At 53.3% G+C, this 23,253-nt stretch overlaps 1 protein-coding gene across 4 annotated transcripts in view; it reads left to right on the top strand.

The window, feature by feature from the left end:
* CAMK2D (calcium/calmodulin dependent protein kinase II delta) overlaps window positions 1-23,253 on the top strand; it is a 156,454-nt gene that overhangs the window by 82,413 nt on the left and 50,788 nt on the right. For all 4 annotated transcript variants that reach the window (XM_081134328.1, XM_081134327.1, XM_081134326.1 and 1 more), the window contains exon 4: window positions 10,482-10,536. In XM_081134328.1, coding sequence (XP_080990454.1) covers window positions 10,482-10,536 — 55 coding nt within the window. The remainder of the gene's footprint in view (window positions 1-10,481; window positions 10,537-23,253) is intronic.

Here is a 23,253-nt window from a genome sequence, read left to right as displayed (position 1 = left end):
GAGCCCTGCGCTGGGACAGGTGGCTCACTTCTCCCCACAGCCCCCGACAGACCCACCAGCGCGGCCACGGGTCCCGCAGCCTGGCCTGGCCTCTAACCCAGGCAGCATGCACACTTCATACAGCTGTCACTCTGGAACCCGAGGCTCCTTGGCTTTCCCATGTCATAAAATAGGCTTGTTTTGGGTTTTTTCCAACTTTTTTAAAATATGAAAACTATTCTGAGCTTATAGCCGAACAAAGATAGGTGCTGTGCTGGACTTGACCTGTGGCGCAGCTTGCCACCCCTGGCCAGAGTCAGGAGACTCGGGTACTGACCCGGGACACCTGCTGGACTCCCTGTGGCTGCTGCACCCTTGTCTCTGGCCACCTGTGTTTCTGAGTCTCAGAGAAGCTAAGACATCAGAATGGTGAAGACCTGTGTGGCTTCCTGCTGAGTCCCTCTGATCCTGGGAAGTGGTGCTGGTTCGTCCCAGCTTCTGGGTCTGATAAGAGAAGAGCGCCAGCCCCGTTGCTCACTTGTGTTCCCATCTCGAGGCTTGTCTTGCGGGAACATGCGCACCCGCTGTCCATTGCCCGGACCTGCTGCCCTGTGATGAGGTCCCGGTGGGTCCTCCTGGGACAGCTGCCACACCGGGGTGACCGTGCACCTCAGGACTGGGTTAGAACCTGAGCTGATGCCCTCACAGCTTACCCTTGCTCTTTTTACTTGGAGATTGCTAATCTTCAGATTACCTTGAATTTACGCGCAGGAGCTGTTTTTGAAGTAGTCTGACCCTGGCTGTTTCTCATACTCGTGAACTTCTGGGCCAGCAGCACGTGCCGCCTCCAAGCCGGGATCGGACAGGATGAGTTTCTTGTTTGTTCTGGTGCTGCTGAGGCCTTTTTTTTTTTTTTTTAACTCATTGCCCATCCTTCCCAAACACCCTGAGCCGACCGGGGTCTGCACATCTGAGGACGCTGCAGGAAGCGTGGCCTCAGCTCAGGGCCTCCTTGTCTTAATAGAACCATCCTGCCAGTGGTGGGTGCGGTGAGATGAACTAACTGATGTTTCCGTGAGCACAGGAGAGCATGTGTCGTCTTCCTGTGCAGGTCTCTCGAGGAAGTGTGCTCCCTGAACGTCTGCACCTGTCGGTCCCTGGTCCCTGGACCACCACGGAGGAGTCTGAGGGCCCTCTGCACACGCAGCCCAGCGGGTGTAAGAGGAAAGTCCCTGTGGAGGGACCGGGTGTCCCAGCCAGCCAGCGGGGTGGGCATGGGAGACGGGCTGGCGTGGACGCACCCACAGCGCGTCAGAGTCCCTGGCCTTGGCACAGCGCGACGCAGCTCCCGACCCTGCTGCTGCCCCTATGTTGCTGGCAGGGCTCTTGTTTTCCACTTGCTCTTCCTGGGCCCGACCCTGTGTTCCGCACTCGAAGTCTTCGCTCAGCCCCACAGCGACATTGTGACCGAACCTGGGGTGGCTGCGCTGGCCTTGACCCCACCCCCACTGCCTCCCTGCCTCAGAGCCCCGGGGCAGGTGGCTGTGTGTCACAGACGGGAGCGTAACCGCTCTGCCGCGGAGGGCTGTCACACTCCTGGGCTGGCTCACTTGGTGCTTTGGTTAATTTCTGATCCTTGAGTTTTATAACAGTTAATTCCTGATACATATAAAGTGGGGTAATTTGATTCTAGGTCTACTTTTAAGGGATTGTGTAAGACTGCCCAGGTGTTCTCCTTCTCGTTTGTACTTTAAATTGCGGCGTGTCCCTTATTTCACAGTGCATTAACCTTGCCCTGTGCTGATTTCACTCCGAGGACTTGCCAACCACGAGCGAGTCGTGGCTTAGCCCAGCACAGACGGCGCCGTGACTCTGAGTTGCCAATAGCAGATTTACCACCTTAGTGTTTTTCTACCAATGTTAGAGACTCTGGACAATGTTTTATTCTCAAAAAGAACATTCTTTTTAAATACCTTGAGAAGGTGTGGAAATAGTTCATACAGTGCTTTAACACCGTGCGATATTCAGACGGTTGTTAATGAGTAACCTGGTAACGCCAGGACTGAAGGGTCCGTGGTTTTCTGAACGAGGAACTGAGGACACAGGCAATGGAAGATTACATCCCAATAAGTAATATTTTAATAAACCAGCCTTCTATCCTTGTCAGCCAGAAGGGTCCTTCCTGCTGCTGTGGTTAGCCTCTCCACGTGTGCCACCCCTTTCATCGGCCCAGGGGAGGGTGGGTACCTGTGTAGAAGGAGGGCACAGTCTTTCCTGCGTTCACCAGAGGCAGCTGGTTTCACAGCCTCCTTGTGGAGAAGAAACGAGCCTGTGGGCTGCGTGCTGAGCATCACAGAGGGATAGGCAGCCCCTGGCCACCCCTGACCCGGAGAGGTCCTCTCGGCCCTTCTCCGTGGACACTTGTTAGCAGTGTGGATGTGTCCCCTCCTGGTGGCATTTGCAGGTGGGAGGTAGGTGGGGGGCAGGGAGTGGAGGGAATGCAGGCTCTGGGAGTGGCCACACGCCTTGATTTTTTGTCCTTCTGGGATCTTCCCACCATCCCTGCACCTTGCAGAAAAAGGGACTGTGGAGCCTGGATGAGACCCTCACAAGGAGTCCAGTGCTCACAGCCAGCCTGTTTCCCAGTGCTCTGGAGCACACGTGGGAGAGTTGACGCCCAGGGCGGCTCTGCCACGTTCCTGTGTGCGGCTCCCCCAACCAAGCGCACGCTCCGAGCTCCACATCACAGAGCTGCCTGGGGGGCTCCAGGAGTCTGCTGTTACTTGCTTTGTGTTACTTGCTGTGTGTTACTTGCTTTGGTCTATTTATTAAGTCAGGCACCCCAGGTGATTCTGATACAGGTGTACAAGGACACAGTTTGCAGAGGGCGTTGTTTTCGAAGCAATGTTATGAAGCTCTGGGCTGGAGCCTTTGGTTCAGCTCCAGCAGATCACGCCTCCTGTCTTCTTTCTCTTTTCCTTAGGAGGTCCGGAGCAGGGGCTCACTGAGAGCAGCGGAGTGAGCCTTAAGTAGTGTTGACCTAGTAAGCCTAGTGAATCTATGTACTGGTCCTAGTCATCTCATTTCACTTTCCTGAGAACTCTGGGCATGAATGTTATCTCTGTTTTTGAGTCAACATGATAGATACTGCGCCCCACCCTGTGTCCTGCACAGAGGAAGCTGAGCCTCACAGAGGAACTTATTTGCCTGAGGTGACAGTTTACAAAGGGTGGGACCAGGATTCAGAGACCTTTGTTGGATTCCAAAGTCCAGGTTTGCCCATGTGGCCTGGAGCTCACCATGCAGCTGCACCTGTGTTTAACAAAGCTCTGAATGAGACCAGCCTGCCCCAGCCCCACCAGTGCGGGAGTTAGGACGTTAGGACATCCACCCAGCAGTGCGGGGTTAGGACGCCCACGTGTGGGAGCACTCGCAGTGCCAAGGAGCCTGTGTGTCACGGAAGAGGCTTGTGCTGCCTGGGGTGTTCCGTGCGGGACACTGGGCAGAGCTGCCTGTCTTGAGGGTCCACGTTTAGGGGGGACATGCTGCCCCCTAATCATGGGAGCTGAAATAAGTCGGTTTGGGGACAGAGCAGGGTGGTCGTCTCCACATCGTAAGGTCGTGAGCTTTGAGGTGAGTGGCATCTGCAGTTGCCACTCCCCCAGTTGGCACTGAGCTCTAAGGAGGGGCACTGTTCCCAGCCCCTGACTCTGCCTTCAGCTCCTGCTCCCCTCCCAGTGGCATTGCCTTGTCCTTGACCAGTCCCTCCTTCTAAGTTCAGGGAACCTTGCTCCTCTGGTCTTGAGTGTCTACAGGAGAGTGAGTCACCTGCCAGGGCTGCCATCGCACCGGAGCCTCTGGATTTCTCCTTTATCTCTCTCTGACCCTCCTGGTTCCCCTGCTCTGCCCCTCTCCTAATCTCCCCAGGCATCTCAGCAGTGTGCCTTATCCCCAACCTGTTGCTCCGTGTCACGTTTCCCACTCTCACTGCAACAGCCACTGAGCCGAAGCAGCAATTCTTTGCATAAGATGACCTTGTTTCCACCTGCCCCCAGCCCCACCCAGACCTGCTGCTCTGCTGTGCTCCCTGCCTCACCTCACAGCCTGGCCTAAGCCAGAACCTGGTGTCCCTGTCCGCATCGTTCCCATGACAACCAGCAGTTCCTCTCACTTCAGCGGCCTTACTAGCTTTTAAGGTCCCTCCTCTGCCCAGGAGCCACTGGCCAGACTCTAGCAGCCTTTCCTCTCCTCACCTCCTCGCTCTGCTTCTGAGACAGGAGCTTTTCTAGGTGCCCGTGGGACCTGTCAGCCCTCCTGAAGCCCTGCCCTGACTCCTGAGCTCCACAGGCTAAATTCTGAATCCCTGGCGGGCAGACCCCTCATGCTTCAGGGCCCCGTTGTCCACCCGCTGCCTGGCAGAGCACCCTCCTCAGCCCCAGGCTCCGCGCCTTGATCCTGGCTTAGTGCCCTGTCCCCGCACTCGGTGGGGAGTGGTCCTTCTCTGTCCTTCCTCCCACAGCCCTCAGCTTCCGTGGCACCTGGGGATGGTCTGCTGTCAGCATGCAGGGCACAGGGTGCCCTGCAGGCTGCCACGTGACCCATTTACGTCCCCAGACTCCCCCACACCCAGCTCCTCAGCCTTGGGGACCTCGTTCACCGTTTACCTTCAGAACTAGTACACAGGTGGTCACTGGATCAAGCACAGACTGTGGCACAGTAGGTGTGCGTGTGCGTGTGCATGTGCGTCACCCCCCGTATTCTGAGAGGCCCTATGTTACTTCTTGTTCGCAGTGGGCCTGGGCCATTGGCCCTGGAAGGGGAGGCATCAGGTTAGAATGTGACCTTTTGCTTCACGTGGGAGCCCTGCCCTGACCCCACTCCCCCGCAGGCACTTTGCCTGCCCCCGAGCTGCTCCGCGTCTTCCTGTGGCGCCCAGACCGAAACAAAAGGATGCATTGAGCTCCTTCCATGAGGATCCTGAAACCAAACCCGAGCGAAACCCAGGGGAGGCAGATAAGGCTCCCGGGCTGTGACTTGCCAGCAGACTTTAAATAACTCCCTTTATACCTCACTCTCACTCAGCTTTCTTTTCCGCTTGATATGTTTTATGTTATTTTGAGAAACAAAACACAATGCTGAGGACATGCTCCGTTTTGGATGTGGAGCCGTTTCAGGATTGCAGGGGATCGCTGCAGATCTAACCTCACCCCCGGCCTGCAGACTCGGCCTCGTTCCTCCCCTCGCCTGTTAGCGAAGGTTTGCCCAGCGTTTCCCAGGCCGGGCGCCGTTGCCTGTGAGGAACTGGGCGCTGTGGGCGCCCCCTCGCTGTGCGTCCCCTTGGCCCCGTCCCCTCGGCCCCATGCCCCGTCCCCTCGGCCCCGTGCCCCGGCCCCTCGGCCCCGTGCCCCGGCCCCTCGGCCCCGTGCCCCGGCCCCTCGGCCCCGTGCTCCATCCCCTCGGCCCCGTGCCCCGGCCCCTCGGCCCCGTGCCCCGGCCCCTCGGCCCCGTGCCCCGTCGGGCTGCTGCAGACACCGAGCAGCCTGCTTCTGGGCAGTCGGCCCACGGCCCGGCACTACCCCTGCTGGAGGCCTGGTCCCGCCCGCCCGCCTGCGCTTGTAGGAAAGGCTCCTTTTCTTAACTTTTCTTTCAGAAAATGTGTTTAATCCTCACCCAAGGACATGGTTTTTGTAAAATTGATTTTTAGAGAGAGAAACATCGACTGGTTGCCTCCTGCACAGGCCCTGACCGGGATCGACCCCGCAGCCTGCCGGTGATGGGACGGCGCTCCAGCCGTGGAGCCCCGGCGGCCTTCCTTGGAGAGGACCCCTCCCACGTGCGCTCTGTAGGGCACCACTGCCCACGCACGGATCACCCTGGCGCCCAGGGGACCCAGCCTCCTCTTGGGGTCTTGTAGAAAGCGTCAGGTCGTTAGACGACTTTCTTGCACAGACCTGGGCTCGGCTGGTCTGCAGTTAGAGGACGTTCGTGCACAGACCCGGGCTCGGCTGGCCTGCGGTTAGAGGACGTTCGTGCACAGACCTGGGCTCGGCTGGCCTGCACTCCGACGCGCTTGGCCGTGATGACCAGGAGGCGCTGCGAGTGCTCGTCAGGGCGCCGCTGGCTGGATGGGTCTTCCTCCCGTGCGGGCTGGGATGACCCAGCGTGGATGCTTCCTCCTGCTGCAGCAGCTGCTGTCAGGCCGCTTTGCCCCGTGGACAAGGGCTGGACAGTACTGGGCATGTCACTACAGGTGTTGGGCTGGATGTCCCCTTGTGCTAGAGTTGCTATTTGTTCCTCTCCTTGTTGAAATGATGGGTTGACTTTCCCACTCTTGCCCCCACCAGAGAGACATAGAAAACCCCGTGTCCCTCGAACTCCTGGTCTCTGCTGGGGGCCCCTCTCTGCCTCCTCCTGGAGGATCCTCAGGTCCCTTCTCCAGTCTGTCAGGCCAGCCTGGTGACAGTGTCAGGACCGGCAGTGGGTGCATCCTGATCGTGACTGGCTGGCTGGCAGGAGGGAAGGCAGAGGCTCTGCACACGGCTCTGGAGGGCAGCTGGGGACACCCAGCACGTGTCCTGCCGCCCTGTGCGGCCAGTCCTGTAATAGTGCCTGTGATTCTGGCTACGCAGGAATCCTGAGGAGGGTTGTGTCTGGAAAGTGCAGCCTCATACGGTAGAGCAAGCAGATGAAACTTGTATATCAAAAAGTTTCATGTTATAAATGGTCAACCACAGAGGTTAATATTCTCGTACCTGGGAGTCGGCCCCCTGCTCGTGTCCACCTGTGTGAATACCGTCAGCCCTCGTGGTCCGTGGGTTCCGTACCTGGAGCTCACCTGCCTCTCACGTCCATCTGGGAGCCCATCATCCTTGGGCCACTTTTGATCCTGACTGGTGATCACAGACTCCTGAGGGCGGCACCTGGCAGCCTGGCCTGGGCATCCCAGCTGAGGGCCACGACGGGGACACTCCTCGTGTCAGCTCTCAGACTCACCACCTTTCTAGTGCCACGTTTGTGTGCCTTTTTGGTGAGTTTGCTGTTTAAATGGCCCACAGCAGGATGTGGACGTGCCATTTAGTGTTTCCAAACTCACGGAGGCTGGGATGTGCCTCGTGGAGGAAACGGAAACACACGTGTTAGTAGAGACTTTTTTCAAGCGTGAGTCGTGTTGCCGTGGCTGTGGCATCAACATCAGTGAGTCAGGGGCACGTTAAGCGAGGGATCCTTTAGAGAAGCGCATGGAGCCAGGGTGGGTGTTGCAGCTGGCAAGGACGCGAGTGGAGGCCACAGGAAGCGCGCCCGGTTCCCGGGGACACTGGCTGCACATGCGCTGGTCAGTGTCGCGTGCCTGCCCACAGTGAGAGCTGACTGGGTGAAGCAGTCGGGAGCTTGTCGCGGCGGCGCAGGAAACGGCGGCTTGAACTGGAAGCATGCAAAGCCGCGCGTTGAGGGCGTGCATGTCGCAGAAGGGCTGGCGGCGTCATTGGGGGTGGTTTTCTCTACTTGCTTTAGCCTGGGGGAGAGCGGCCCGTGGCAGTCGGTGATCGAACAGAAGTGAGGGCGCATTCCCAGGTGACAGTGGGCTGCTGATTCACGGTGGGTCTAAAGCCTGTCCTTAAACATTTTTACAGAGTCTTATGAAAAAGCTTAACACCTCAAGCTTTTTAAGCTGAGTATTGCTTGAAGTTTGTGCTGGTGGTCAGTTCCAGCCAAAGGCCGAGGCCGACCCTGTCGCCGAGACCCCGAGGCCCCTGACCTAGCCCTGTGTGCTCAGGAGGAGCTGAGCGGACCTGTTGGGTGCTTGGCCAGGACGGAGGAGCCGGCTGTCGCGGGTCAGCCGGAGCAGCGTGCGAAGACTGGATTTCATCGTTTGGTTGACACATGAAACCGACATTTCACTGAGTTCTGTTTTTCTGGTTTTTTATTTTAAAGGAGAGTGGAAGGAAGCGGGTGGTCCTGAGGAATAAGGGAAGGAAATGCGTGCATTTTATCCGAAAAGATGCTGTGTTCCTGACGTTGTTCACTTACCTGGCCGAAGGCTTGCTAGACCCATGGAGGCTGTTTGGAATTGTGAGATGCAGAGCAGTGAACTTGGACGAATGGATTGTTTCTAATCATCGTCACGTGCCTGCTGGCTACATGCTTCTGTGACACTGGTTTTAACCAAAAATAGTATTTCTTACGTTGGGTCATCAGGCTGCACTGAGCAGTTCTGACTTGTTCAAAATAATTCACTCCCAAATGACAACTCTTTCCAACTATTAAGGAGGGAGTGGTTAGACTAAGGACATTTTACCCCAGAGACAGCCAGACATCAGCCCGGAGTCCCCAGTGGCGCCTGAAGCGCCGCCTCTGCTTCGCTCTGCGCCCCTGGGTCTGAACAGCCAAGAGCCCACCCAGTGGGAGCTTTCACCTGCAGGCTCACATGCAAGTTTTGCTTTTCATGACTTTGATAAGCAGGAAGCCTGTCTTATTTTCACAGACTAGCTGAGTTCTCTAAGTAGACGCACCCTTTGAGCTTATTAAACACAGACTGTGTTCCAGTGCTGGGTGAGGAACCCGTGAGGCTGTCTTTCAGGAAACCCAGGGTTGCCGGCATGCCCTGCTTTCCTCGCTGGGCTGAGCTGTGAACAGCACAGACTTCTGGTTCTGTGAAGCATCCGTCAGGAGGCAGCAGGCATCTCACATGTGCAGATTGGAGAACACTGTCCCCACGATCAGTTCCAGGAGGTGTCTGCACCCATCGTCTGATGGGAGACATGTATAAGTGGACTGAGATGTGAGAGTCCCCGACCGCTGGAAGAACGCCTAGCGCCCGGGACAGGAAATGCTCAGAAACCAGGTGCCAAGGCCTGTGACGACGCAGACTCAGAATGTGGGGCCTGTTTGGTCTGTTGATGAGGAATTCCGCGTACTGAAGGAAGCTCAGCCATTAGAGCTAGTTAACGAAAGCCAGAGATGCTGCTCCAGGAGGTCCCCGTGGCACTGAGACTGGATAAGGAGAGGGAGACGGCCACACAGCCACACTCCCAGTCCCTACCTCCCGGGCCCTGCCCGTGCGAGGGAGACGGAAACCCCACATCGGACAAATGATAATTTGTGGTTACGAGGGAAGCAGAAGGCTCTCTCTGCCTTGGAGAAGTTTCTGGGGAGGGATTAAAAAAATATTTCCTCAGCGGACCCAGGGGGCTGGAGGGGCTGTGACTGGATTTCAGGGGTGGGCATCACATTCGGTCTGAGCCTGGGGGTTTCCTGGGTTCTGTGCAGCCCCTCCGCGGGTGATCGTAGTTTGTGTGACAGTTACAGTTGTCAGCGCTGCACGGAGACATCGCTGTCCTTCTGGGGTGACTTTTCAGAAGCAGTGCTATCCCACAAGTTTGTCGATTCCCTGCCCAGTGAAAGCCAAGCCACCCAGGCGATTTGGGTCATTAGGAAGAGCTTACTGTCTGTGGGGGCGAGTAGGGGGAGGCTGATGCAAAAATAAATAGCAGAAAAAGCAGTATGGAAGCCCCACACGTATGGGTAACTTCAGAGTGTGGGGTGGGCGCCCAGTGTTTTCAGTTCGGAAGACACGTTTGCTTCCGCTAGTTACCAGTAGGACCTAGCTCACAGGAAAGTTGTCGTGGTGTTAGTGTGAGGAGCTGTAGGTTGCTTTATTAGAAGTTGTAGCTGTACGCTTTCGGCTGTGATTTGGTAAGTGGATTTTGGTGACTTGAGTTTAGAAGTAGCATAATAATAAAAACTGTTTTGGCAGATTGGCCAGGGGGTGCTATGTAGAAATTTCCCAGCAAGAGGAAGAGCGGAGGCAAGGAGACCATTTACTGGACTTACAGCCCTGGCCAGTGTGGCTCCGTTGGTTGAGTGTCATCCTGTGCACCAAAGGGTTCGAGTGTGATCCTTGGTCAGGGCATATGTCCACGTTGTGGGTGTGATCCCTGGTCGGGTGCACACTGGAGGCGGCTGATCGATGTCTCTCTCTCTCCCCCCCTTCCTCTCTCTATAGAATCAATGAAAAAGACATATTTTCGTGTGAAGATTAAAATGTACACACACACACACACACACACTCTCTCCTACAGAGGTCCCTGTTGGCCTGTGGTGGTGACGGAGGCCTGCGTGGGTGAAGACCTGGACTGGGGTGATAACAGAGTGGCTGGAAGCGACGCTCAGTGGGAACTGCTAGAGCCCTGGAACTTTGCATGTATGGGCACGTATTCCAGCAGCATCAGCATTATGAAGTATTCACCAGGCGGCACGGGGATCATTTTACTTTGTCTCGTTTAACCATTTCATAAACTGCAGGCACTGTTATCAGTACGAATTAGTTTGATTATGATCAGACAGGTAGTGACTGTCAGAGCCACACCCTCCTCCGTGGACCCGCCTGAGCCCATCCTGCTGTGAAGGGCGCGGGCCCGTGGGAGTGAGGAGTGCGGCTGACGCTCCGCGGGAGACCTGCTGGCCGCGCACGTCTAACCAGACCTCTCTCTCTCCCTTCCCAGTGCGGCTGCACGACAGCATATCGGAGGAGGGCTTCCACTACTTGGTGTTTGACTTGTGAGTACAGCACCCTCGTGTTCATTTCCTTTGCTGCCTATTTGAAGACCGTTTTGAGTTAAACATGCTTTTTTCCAAGATACAGAACAAATGAATGGTCCTATAATTTTTTAAATGTTCTTTAACATTCAGCTGACTGCTCAGCAGCACTTACTTAAAACTGAAGTTAATCTTCAGCGACACGTGTTTCCTTTGGGGTTGTCCATCGTGACATCAGAGTAGTGCGGCTTCCCCTTGGGAGTAAACATGGCCGGCGTCCAGCCGGGCGTGGCTCAGCAGTTGAGCGTCAACCTAGGATCCAGGAGATCGAGGTTCGATTCCCAGTCAGGCTCATGCCCGGTTTGTGGGCTCCATCCCCATGACTCTCTCATCATTGATGTTTCTCTCTCTCCCTCTCCCTTCCTCTCAATATTCCCTTCCTGAAGTCAGTAAAGATATATTTTTTTTAGAAAATGGCCAGCACCGCTAAGTTGCCGTGGAGGTTTTGAGCATGTACAGTTGTTGCCTTGTATAAAAAGAGAGTCAAGGAAGGGTCCTGAGGCTGGTTAATTCAGGGGCCCCACAGTATCCTAGACTTTGAGCAACTAGCCCTGCTCACGGGCTGTGTTTGCAGACTGGCAGGTTCCCTCCCCACGCAGGGACTCGGTGCGGTCCAGTGTGGGGCACGGCCTCGCGCTTTTCTTAAGAATCAAAGCTTGACCCAGAGAACCTCCACTTCTCATGGGCCAGCACTGGGTCACGTGCCCACCTCTGACCAGTCACTGGCAAGAGGAATGGAATTACCAAGATTGACTTAGACTGATCAGGATTTGTAAGCTGAGGTTCTTTCGTCACCAACAAAGGGAAAAAGTGACCCTGGGGAGCAGCCCTCAGCTCCCGTGCATGGGATATAGTGAGACAGGCCAGGCCCATGGCAGGTAGGGCTTTAAGAAGAACATGCTTTCTGAAAATCAGTTTGATGTTTCATATCAGAAATGTTCATATTTTTTACATAACAATTTTGCTTCTAGGAACATTGTCCGTGGAAAGTATGCCCTAAATTCAGATAAAGCTTTATGTTGAAAGATGCCTATTGCATGTCCCTTTAGCTGAGAAACAAAGAAAAGGCAGGAAACCAACCCAGGGATCCAATAGTAGAGAAACAGTTGTACAGTTACAGTAAATGCATATCATGGGCTAGTCTCTGGCATTTTACTGTGATGTTTGGGGAGCAGAAAAGAAAAACCATTTCATGTAATAGGAGTCTAAAGGTCATTTGGTGCTAGATTTGGTGAATTCAGTGCTTCAGCGATGTCACTGAGAAACCAAGTCTGTCTTCCTGTTTTCTGTAGTAGGTGGGCTCATCCTCAGGCTCAGGCTCCCCTTATGGAAAAAATGGCAATATCAGTTCCGTTGCATGTGTTTTTATCTATAGGTAAAATCTTTCTCATGAGTCCTCGGAAGATGTATGCTAACCCTTGTTTAGAACTGCTTGTCATGCCCATGTCTGAGCCGAGTATTGGTAAAGGGAATAGAATTACAGCCGGCTCTGACCCATTGTAAAGTCGGTCTGTAGGTCTGGGGTGGGAACTCAACTCCTGTCCTCACATGGATGCTCAGTTCAGAACAAAAGCATGGCTTTGTTACCGAGAAGGAGGGGGAGCTTCGCCTATTGGGTGGGCGGCCAGCATGTCTGCCACGTTGGTGACTTGTGTGTGCACGAGACAGACTGAAGCACAGTCACCGGCACCCACGGCCTTCCACGTGGCTGTGGTCCAGCGTCACTCCATGCACACTCCTGTGCAGTCCTGTCTGAGAGCTCATGTTTCTGCTTTTCCCGCTGTTCTTTCTCCCCCCTGGTGCTCCAGGAGCCCTGCTCCCAGGATACCCTTTCTTAGAGAACCTGCTCCAGCCATTCTTTTAGAGCAGGTATGTGAGCAACGAAGTCCAAGTTTTCCTCTCTCTGAGAATGTCTCATTTCCCCTCCCTCCTGAAGGACACTTGTGCCAGATAAAGATCCTAGGTTGACAGTTTTCTTTCATGTTGTGGCAATTCTTTCTGGACTCTGGTTGTTTATAAGAAATCCTTTCATTCCAGTTGCTTTTCCCCTAAAGGTAAGGTGTGATTCCTCTCTGGCAGCTCTAAAGGCTTGTCCTTTGTTGGTCGGTTTTAGAATTTTGACTGTAATGAATGTTGGCTTGGATTTGTTCATCTCACTTGATGTTTACTTAACCTCTTGAATGTACAGGTTTGTGTCTTCTGCCACACTGGGAAGTTTTTAGACATCGTTTCTTCCAGTATTTTTCAGCCTATTCTCCTTTCTCCTCTCCTCTGGGGATCTCATGACAGCAGTTTTAGACCCTTCGTTACAGTCTCATAAAACCCCAGGGGTCTGTCCATTTTACCCTATTTCTGTTGTTGAGATTTGGTAATTTATATTCTCTTTTCATGGTCACTAATCCTTAACAGGCTCAGAGCCTTACTAGCTGACCTTAAAGGTGCTCGGAACACTTACATTAGCTCAGAGTTTCATCTGGAGTAATTGCCTCCCTCCTCTCCTCACCAGAAGCAGGAGACATGGGTGGGCTTTTCGTAGACATGATGGGATGTGAAACACAAAACACGGTACCCAGCAAGCTCCGGCCCTTACCGCGCAGCTGGCTGGGAACTGTCCTCACTGCACAGCATCTCCAGCGGGTCTCACACCGCGTGTCACAAGCCCCGGGGGAAACGGTCAGTTCAGAATTGGGAGGGTGGTTGTACTGAATGCACCCCTTCGAGGCCGTCGTGAAGTCTGGACCTGTGACGTGATCTTGTCTCTGAGCCTCGCCCTTCTCGTACAGAGTGAGCGTGTGGACCAGCTGAAAACTGTTAGCTCGCTCTCAAGTCCTTTCCTGTCCCAACGACACTGTTCTCATAGATTTGAGAATAGCGGGTAGAATTAGCTGGATTCCTGATGTCTTTTTTTTCTTTTAAGAAAAAGCAAGAATTTATTGACTGCAGCAAAAATATACTTAGGACAGTGAAACAAGGAAGAGCAAAGAGGAAGTAACAGGAGAGCCCAGGCTCGGCTGCTCTGGCTCACTGGGGAGTCAGAGAAGAGGGGCCTTGGAGACAGGTTCAGGGGTAAGCCTGGGACGAGCGGCTGCTGCCCATTGCTCCCCTGCTTGGAAGTCTCCTGGGGTCCCCTCCGAGAGGAGAAGGAGATGGCGCTGGCTCGCTCCCTTGTGGTGGAGGGGGGAGTGCACTTGGTCCTTTGTCCTGAGTGTATTTCTCTCTTGCAGGCGGAATCTTAGGGGAGGTCTCAGGGCAGGGTCTCAATAGAATATTCCTCAGCTTTCCGGGATGCTCTTTCAGGGTCATGGCCTCCACTGATTGGTCAGCACCAGGGCAGTGGGTCATTAGTCAATGCAGCTGGTCCTCAGGCAGCCAAAGGGCCACTTGTCTGGTTCTGCAGCTTTTCTGGGCCTGAAGCTGGCCCACCGTCCTTGCTCTGCTCATGTCTGTTTAACTACCTGTAACATTTTCCCCCTCAAGGATCTTGGCTCTGAATTCTTTCAGAGAAAAGGGGCGCATGGTCTCTTCTGTAGCTTCTTCCTGCTGAAAGGGGGTGACGTTTTCCTTCGGAGATAGAAGGTCCTTGCTGTCTGTCAGAGGCACGGTGAGGCCTGGGCACAGGAGGAGGTGGCGTGGTGTCTAGAGGTGGTGTTTCCTGATGAGTACAAGCAGGTCTTGTAACCAGTGATGAAACAATCCAGTCTCAGTAAGAACAATCCAAGTCGTGGCGACAAATACATGATACCAGGGAGACGCTGATGTCATTTTTAAATATTAGAAAATGTCTTAGGAGTCTAAACTATTAGAGAAAAATGCTTATTACATCTTCAGAAAGAATGTTTTTTCCCCCTAGCAAGAGCATCTTGGTACATGAAGTACTACTTTTTTTTTTCCTGTCTTCTGAAGTGTTTGTGTTTTTCCCCAGGTAAGAAATTCTACTCATTAGATACACATTGGATGCCTACAGAATGGAAGACACTGCCTGATGTTCAGGGGGAAGAGCAGTGTTTCTGAACATTTTAAAATAAATGTCACATTGCGATGAATTCAGGAAAGAATTCGAGGAGAGCCCAGGTGCTACCCAGCAGGAGGCTGGGCCACTTTGCATATTTTGTAGTTATTATGTATGTTTTTCATTTCAGATTTTGAAGTCATAATATTAAAAATACTTTGCAAACTACACTGCTTGACCTGGGGAGTTGATAGTTTTTATTGGTAATATCAGGTAGTTTTTATTGGTAAAGTCAGACACCATCCCTTTTTCAAAGATTTCACGTTTAGAAAGGGGTAGACAGCCTGGAAACCTCCATGGTGTAGACCTACTGTGGACAAGCTGTACGCAGAGTTCCTGGGCCTCCTGGAGAGCCAGCCCTGGTCAGGGATGTCGGGGCCACGAGAAGACCAAGGTGCTGCAGGCAGAATCGTGTCGCGGGCTTTCCCTTTGTCCGGTGCACTCACCGCATCCGGGCCTGCAGGTGAGCTCCCTGAGAGGTCGGTGACAGCATCCGTCTCCCAGACAAGGAGAGCGATTTCATACGAGTTAAGTTTCGGCATTCTTCCATCTACCGGGATATTTGGTTACATAACCAGCAGGTCAGCAAGTTTACAAAACACACACAGGCATGGTGTAGCAAGTTTCCCTGTGTCTGTGAAAACATCTGACGCCTGCCCCAGTCCCTTGGCTATCGCCGTGGCTATTTAGTACAATTCTCCTGTTGTGCTGATGACACTCTCCTATGTCTCACGGGGTGTATGTATTTCATGTAGACTCCAATGATGATTAAGTCTTTTGGGGTGATTGAGGGCTAGTCTGGTTTTTCTGAATATCCTCTTTTTGCCTACTATTCATAGCAGATTTCATTCCTTATAAGACCTACCTAGTATAACCTTGGTCGCCATCAATTTTGGCAATTATGAATACAACTTATGCAAACATCTGTGTGCAGGTGTTTGTGGGGACGCAAGTTTTCAGCTCCTTTGGGTAAATCCCAAGGAGCACCAGCGCTGGATCGTATGAGGACGTTTAGTTTTGTGGGAACCCACCGCGCTGTCTTCCCAGTGCGCCCCACTTTGCACCCCCCAGCAGTGAGGGGGATCCTGCTGCCCCATGTGCCCCGCACCGGGCGTCGCCGGTGTTCCAGCCTGTGGTCCTTCCGACAGGTGTGCGCTGGTAGCTCACTGTCTGCGTTTTGCTGATGGCCTGGGATGCGCAGCATCTCTCCATGGGCTTCTTTGCATCTGTGCATCTCTTTTGGTGAGGCATCTCTTCAGGTCTTTCGCCCATTTTTTAATCAGACTTTATCTTTTATTGCTGAGTGTTAAGAATTCTTTGTACGCTTTGGATGACAGTTCTTCGTCCGACTCTGCAAGTATTTTCTCTGAGCCCTGGGCTTTTCTCATTCCCTTGCCATTGCCTTGTAGAGCAGGAGTTTTCGGCGTCCGCCTTATTAATCTTTCTTTCCTGGATGTGCCTTTATGTTGTGTCTAAAAAGCCATCGCCAAACCCAAGGTCGCCTGTGTGTCCCTGTTACCTCCCAGCAGTCTCGCGGTGTTCGTTTCACGTTAGGTCCGATCTGTCCTGATAACCGGTGAGGGTGTGAGGTCTGGTCGGATTCGCTGTGTGTGTGGGTGCCCAGTGGTTCCAGCACCGCTGGTTGCAGAGACTCTTCGCTCCACTGTGTTGCCTTTGCTGCTTGGTCGGAGATCAGTCGCTGTGTGTGGGGGGGCCTGTTTCTGGCCTCTCTGTTCTGTACCACTGGTCTCTGTGTCTGTCCTTTCACCAGTACCACACCGTCTTCATTACTGTAGCTTTACAGTCGATCTTCCACTCTCTTCTCCTAGCCTGTGTTCGCTGATCTGGGGCTTTGTCTCCATGTAAACTTTAGAATCAGTTTGTCAGTATCCACAAAATAACTTGCTGAGATCTTGATTGGAATTGTGTTGAATCTGTAGATTGAGTTATTAAAAACTGGCATCTTGACAATAACAAGTCTTCCTAATTATTGACATGGAAATGTTTCCGTTTATTTAGTTCTTCTATGAGGTCTTTCATCAGAGTTGTGTAATTTTTGTCATACGGATATTTTACATATCTTGTTAGACTTATACCTAAGAATCTCATTTTGGGGGAATGTAATGTAAGTGGTCAAGTGTTTTTAATTTTCATTTCACTTGGTTATTTATAGTATATAGGAAATTAATAGACTTTTATATATTACCCTTGTATCCTGCAATTTTTTATGATTGCTTAGCTCCAGAAGTTTTATTGTTGATCTTTTAGGATTTTCTACATAGACAATCATGTCATCTGTGAACAAAGACCATTTTATTCTTTCTTGCCAATTTACATACTTTATTTCCTTTGTTGTCGTAGTGCGTAAACTAGGACTTCCAGTGCTGGGAGGGGGCACCCTTGCCCTGTTCCTGGTCTTCGTGAGGAAGCGTCCAGTTTCATACTATTAAGTATGATATTAGCTTGTTGTATTTCGTAGACTTTTTTATGAAGTTGAGGAAGGCACTTCTGTTCCTAGTTTGCTGAGAGTTATCATGAATGGGTATTGAATTTTGTCAGATGTTTCTTCTGCCTCAACTGATATGAGTGTGTGATTTTTTATTTTTGCCTGTTGAGATGAGGGATAACATTTATTGATAGTCAAATGTTGAACCAGCCTTGCACACCTAAATTAAATCCGTCTTGTTCATAGTGCCTCACTGTTTTCATACATTCTCTTTCTTTTCTTTCTTTCTTCACTTACTTATTTTTAAATATATCTTTATTGATTTCAGAGAGAGGAAGGGTGTGAGAGAGAGAGAGAGATAGAAACACGGATGATGAGAGTCATTGATCGGCTGCCTCCTGCACGCCCCCGACCCGGGATCGAGCCACAACCCGGGCATGTGCCCTGACCGGGAATCAGACCTCGATCTCCTGGATCCTAGGCCGACGCTCAACCTCTGAGCCACGCCCGGCCGGGCACAGTGTTTCTCTTTTATTCTGGTGTTTCTTTATTCTTTCTTAGAATTGCTGTCTCTGTGCTTATGTTACCCGTCTGTTCTTGCATGTTGTCTGCTTTTTCCGTTAATTTGCTTAACATGTTGACCCTAGGAGTCAGCGGGGCTCATCTTTGGGTGACCTCCGCCTGTGCACGGGGACCGTCGCTGCCCCTCGGTTTTGTTCTGGCTCTCCCTCCCTCCTGTGCGTGAGCAGGATGGCTAGAGGGGGCTGAAGGTGGGCATTTCCACTGCCCAGGCGAGCGGGCCCTGGTGAGGCCCTTTCTCCTTAGGCGGCCTCCTTAAGGAGAACAGAACACACTGCTGTTTTAAGAAGGGGCCGCTTCTCCCCTCTTCCTTCTGCGAGCGCAGGGAGATCTTCCTCAGGTGGCCGCTGCAGGGATCCGGTAGAGCTCCTGGTGTAAAATGTACCACAGCCTGGGGTCCCCGCCATGCGCCCCAGGAGTTTCTCTCCCAGCCTTGTCCTCACGGAGCCTCCAGTCACAGCTCGGGTGTTCCTGCCGGACCCTGTCGCCGGCGAGCTGGGGCTCTGCGTCTCAGCCTGTCTGCTCTGGTGTGGGGGCAGCAGTCTTCTTGTGACCTCATCTGTGAAGAATTGTTAATTTTTCAGTTTGTTCAGCTCTTCACTTGTTAGGACAGAGTGGCAACTTTTAAACTCCTTGCATAGCAAACCAGAAACCAGAAGTCTTCACAATGTTGTTTTTTTTAATCTTGAATTTTATGAAATTCAATTCAAAACTCCTAAATAGTTTGGAATTAAGAAAACAAGAAGCCCCGGTCGGTTAGGCTCAGTAGTTAGAGCGCCTCCCTGTGTCCTGAAGGTTCCCGGGTTCAATTCCATCCAAGGGGACACACCTCGGTTGCAGGCCCCCCCCCCCCCGCCCCCAGTGGGAGGGGCGTGTGCAGCAGACAACCGATGGGTGTTCCCTCTCCCCCCTCCTCCCACTCTCTGAAAAGCAATGAAAATATATTCTCAGGTGAGGACCAAAAAAAAAAAGACAAGCCATAGGCATTGACCAGATGGAGGCCAGGACTAACGGCTGGAAATGTGCATTTTTAAGACCTGTTTTAAGATGAGCAGAGCCTGGCACTGTGGCTCTGAGGACACGAACCAGCCGCGGGAGTGTTTGTGGTCTTGCTGCCCTGGAGCTGTCCGCCCAGAGCCATTGCAGAGATTTACTGCCTCTTTTGTTCAACAGGCTTTAAAAGCCTTGTTTTCTCAGGAGGTCAAATATGAAATCATGATGTTTACTGAAGTGCTGCTTCCCAAGCAGCGCCATGCAGCTCCCGGTCGGCGGTTCTCCTTGGGACAGGCTGGAGCTGCTGTCCTGGGCATCGTGTGTCATTTCAGAGACAGCAGTCTGTGGACTGTCAGCGACACTCGCGGTGGAAGCCCTACAGTTTCGAAGACGCTGGGCTCCGTTTAGCAGCAGCCTGCTCAGAGTGATGGTTTCTGCCGAGCTCTCACCCATCCGTCTCCTGCCTGGACCAGGTCCCGGCTGGCTTTCCACTTCTGCTGGCATCGCCGAGCTCGGCAGGTGCTGCCCTTGGCCTGCACGTCAGTTTCCCCCAAGCTTTGGTACTTTAGACGTTCTCTGTAAATAGAGTTGCTATGATACATTCATCCGATGACTAGAATACTGACTGGGTGCTAATTATATGCCAGACACTTTGCTAAATACTGGAGATAAAATACTGGAGTGAGCTACAGCCCCTGCCCACAGGGAGCTCCCAGCCTGGGTCGTGCGGACATAGCAAGCTCTGGTGGGAGGGACATCGGTGAGCCAGCGTCGGGCAGGGAGCAGCCGGTGCTGGTGCTGAGATTCCTGGGGAGAGGTCCCTGCTCCTGCCTGCAGTGCCCGGAGGAGAGGACTGTGCCAGACACGGCACCTCTATGGGGAAAGCCGTTAGGTTGGAGGCAGAAGGGAGCACCGGAGGCCACGAGCCTGAAGGAGGAGGCAGGGCCAGTCAGAAGCACTTTCCTTCCTTATCCCTGAGCTAAAGCTGATCCTGAAAGAGGAGTTCGGGGGAAGCTGCATGAGGTGTGTGTGGAGCGTCCTCCCAGCTGCAGGGCAGGCGCGCGGCGCCCTTTCTGGGACCAGCAGGCGGTGGAGAGGAGACACGCCCTGAGCTCACTGAGCGGCCCACTTCCACCCGTCCAGCTCGCTGTGTCCTCGCAGACTGTTCCCTGGCCCCGGTGCTCTAGTCCTGCCGCCTCTCCTCTGTCTTGGCCCACAGGTCACCTTCTGAAGGTGGCCCTCCCTTTGCACCCAACTCGAAAGTGAACCACATGCCACCTCTCCCCACGCCTCCCTTGCCCCTTTCCTTTCCTTCTCAACACCTGTCACCACCTAGCCTACCATGAGTTAGCTGCACTTATCTGGGTAATTATGTGTCACCGCTGGCACGAAGCTCCATAACGCAGGACTCGTCCCTCCTCTTTCACGTTACCCCATGCCTGGAGCGTGCCTGCACTTCGTAGGCATTCAGTACGGCTGTGGGAGAGCACCGAGGAAGCTCTGGAGAGAACAGCACTGTCCTGTAAGGAGTTTGGAGAGTCTGACGTGACTGTCGTAGGCCTTTTGTCTGCTTGCTTCTCTGGGTACAGCTAGTGGTGGCTCTTTGTGGGTCCAGCTGTCAAGTGCTAGTTAATTAGCTGCTCAGAGCCATAGAAATTGATTTGTAGCCAAAATTAAGGGTCAGTTTAGCCACGTATCTACTTGGAGCAAACTGTGGTGTCATGAGCACACCTTTGAAGAAATGTGAAGTGGGCAGGCCTGTGAATCAAGGTGGATGTGAGGTTCTCACACGTGGTTGCTCTGAGGCACTAAGTTCAAGCTCCGGCTTTTCTTCATGGCTGTGATGCGTAATTAATTATATGCACCACCAACCTTGACGTCTTAGGGACATTGGGTTATTTATTTTCACCCAGCGAGCAAACGGGGGTTTTGATCTCCCTAGGGGCCTACTGCTGTAGACTGGGGCGGGGTCACCCTTCCCTCAACCTCAAGGGGCAGGCCTGAGGCCTGCAGTGCATATGTGGACTGGGAGATGTCCTAGGGGTCACATTCCTCCCTGGAGCCCGAGGAAAGAAAGCCTCGTCTGTTTCTGTTTTAATCTTTTATTTTGGAATCTGAAAACTATTCAGCCCTTTCCAGAAATGTTGACCAAGTGGGGCACTCTCATGGGCAGTGAGAAGTCCTGCCTTCTCTCCGTGGACAAAGGGAGCGCTGGTATGGGTGGGCAGCACCACCAGCTCTTGCTTCCTGGCCCAGCATCTGCGATACGGGCCTTTCTGAGGGCAGCGTGGCAGCAGGCGTGAAACCCGCAGCGCAGGTCTGTGAACGGAAGCCTTGAACCGTAGGACCTGCACTGTTTAGACCCTGAAGATTTGTGCCTGGAGCTCGGGAGACGTTACAGGTGATGGTGAGTGATGTTCTGGAGGAGGAGCTGTCCTGGTGGCTCGGTCCACGCAGAGTGAGCGTGCAGTGCGAGCGCTGAGCCGCGTCTAGTCGGAGAACAGTGAGGAGCCTGCTGTGCCAAAGAGCTTTCTGCCCCTTCATCTGAGTCAGGAGGCGGCCTTCCTCTCCTGTGTGTTCTGTTCCGTTATTGGGGTAAAGGGGGAGCCTGGGAACCCCACACCCCACGACTCACATGGCCCTGGTGCTTTGGCAGTGACCCCAAGACCCCACCTGTGATTCCCAGGAGGTTTCTCCACCTTCCTCTCCTGGACACCCAGAGCCAGAGCCCTGGAAGACACATTGCGATGGGCTCTCTGAAAGGCCACAGCTGCTCCTGGCCCAGGCCCATGGCCGCAGGCTCCTGGCGCTGACCATGGGAGGTGCCTGCATTGCGTTGGGCTGGGCAGGACGCGTGTCTCGGTGTCCGGCCGGTGGTTGTTAGGTTGTATGGAAGCACAGTGTAGGTTTTCTGGTTGTGAAGACCCAGGAAGTAGGTCCTGCTGGCAGCATTGGCCCCGATAGAGTGGCGTTTCTGAACGACTGAGTCAGGTAGAACCCACAAAGCTGCGACATAGCATTCAGGTAGGACCTCTGCCTTGTCTCTCTGGTGACCTCTGTGACCACGGAGAGTGTATCACTAGAGATTAGTGTTTTTGCAAGTTAGCCTAGTGCCCAGGTGAGATAAGTAAGCTTGTGAGACCCTTTCCTTCAAATTCTTGATGAGCTCCCATTGCCCTGGGCCTAGCAGACTGTGTTAGACAGTACAGACCACATTCAGGGCCTGGGCAACTCTAACGCCAGTGGGACCTCTGAACAGACCAGGTGAGACTCGAGGGCCTTGAGAAAACTTAGCATGTGGCAGCTTAAAATTAGAAGTCCTGATGAAAGCTGAGACCTGCTCTAGGCCACTTGGTGAGCCCCACCTTTTAAAGGCAGGATTGGACTGGGCTGCGGGGCCGAGCAGGTGCAGAGGACAGGCTGCCTCTGCCCCGGGAAAGCCCGCCGTCTGATGTATGTGCCAATGTGAGTGCCGGGTTAAATAAAGCTGCCACCTTGGACGGCCCCTGAGCTCTCCTGCCTGTCCTCTGCCCCAGGGCTGTGGCCGGTGTATATTTATCAGCCAGCCTGCTCTCCATCCGGACGTCGCCCCACACTCAGCTGTAAATGCTGTATCTGCTATGGCAGCCCCTCACCAGCCCTGTCCGCTCAGGAATCCGAGCAGAGGTGGTCCTTCCAGCATTTAAGTAGCAGCCTGAACGAGGCTGTGAGTAAAAGTAGCTCATTTTCTGGTTTTTGTATAACTCAGCCACTCAAGTGTCGGTAGCAGTGTATATGATTTCATGTTTTTCCTTAGAGGCCAGGATTTTGAATGAAAGCTCCTAGGCCACGTAGGAGGGATACAGCCCCGGTTAGTGACAGAAACGCTTTGTGTCTCGTCACACGTGGTGGCCACGTGACTGCACACTGAGGACCCAGCGCTTTGCACTGTGAAGCTACGCTGCTGCGTGCAGGGCGGCACCCACATTTCCTCCACCTCATCTGCTCCCCAGGGGACAACCCCACCCAGAACGAGCTGCCCCGCGTGTCACGTGATTCCGCCCTCCTGGGCACAGCCTAGTGCTTTAGGTGTTGTCACTTACCTGTAGCCAGGTGCCGGGCTTTGGAACCAAGGTCAGACGGAGCTGTGAGTGCTGTGGGCTCAGGGTTTGTGTGAAGATAGGCCCTCTGAAAGCCCTGGGCATGTGCGAGCCTCAGGAGCTGCAGCAGCAACACCGGCCAAGATGCCAGCACTGAGGATGGAGTGTGGGCCCTGCGTGGAGCCTGTGTCCTTATGGAGGAGGGAGCTCTGTATGCTGATGACTTCCCAGTTTCCCAGAGGCCTGGCTGAGCTTGCCAATGGTTTCTCAGACTTTGTTCCCCGTACATTTACTTAATACAGCCAGTATGAGTTCAATTTTCATACAGAGAACTAGAAAATTACCCAGTGACGTTTGATGTTCTTTACCCAGATTTAGGCAAACCCCAGATTTTTTATAGCATCACCTCCTTTATTCCTAGAATGCAGGGCTCTCGTGGTGGGAGAGAGACATGGAGTTTGCAGAAGTCTGAGCTGTTTCTGTCAGCTCTGTTTTCTTCTGGACACTTGGGGCTTGTTGTTCATCAGGTCCCTTCTAAGTGAGAGTCTGGCCCTGCACTGGCCTCTCTTCTC

Source organism: Miniopterus schreibersii, assembly GCF_964146895.1.
Source record: "Miniopterus schreibersii genome assembly, chromosome: 4".
Taxonomy (NCBI): Eukaryota; Metazoa; Chordata; class Mammalia; order Chiroptera; family Miniopteridae; genus Miniopterus; species Miniopterus schreibersii.
The sequence above is the reverse complement of the archived record's forward strand: the minus strand, read 5'-3'. Positions and strand labels throughout refer to the sequence as shown.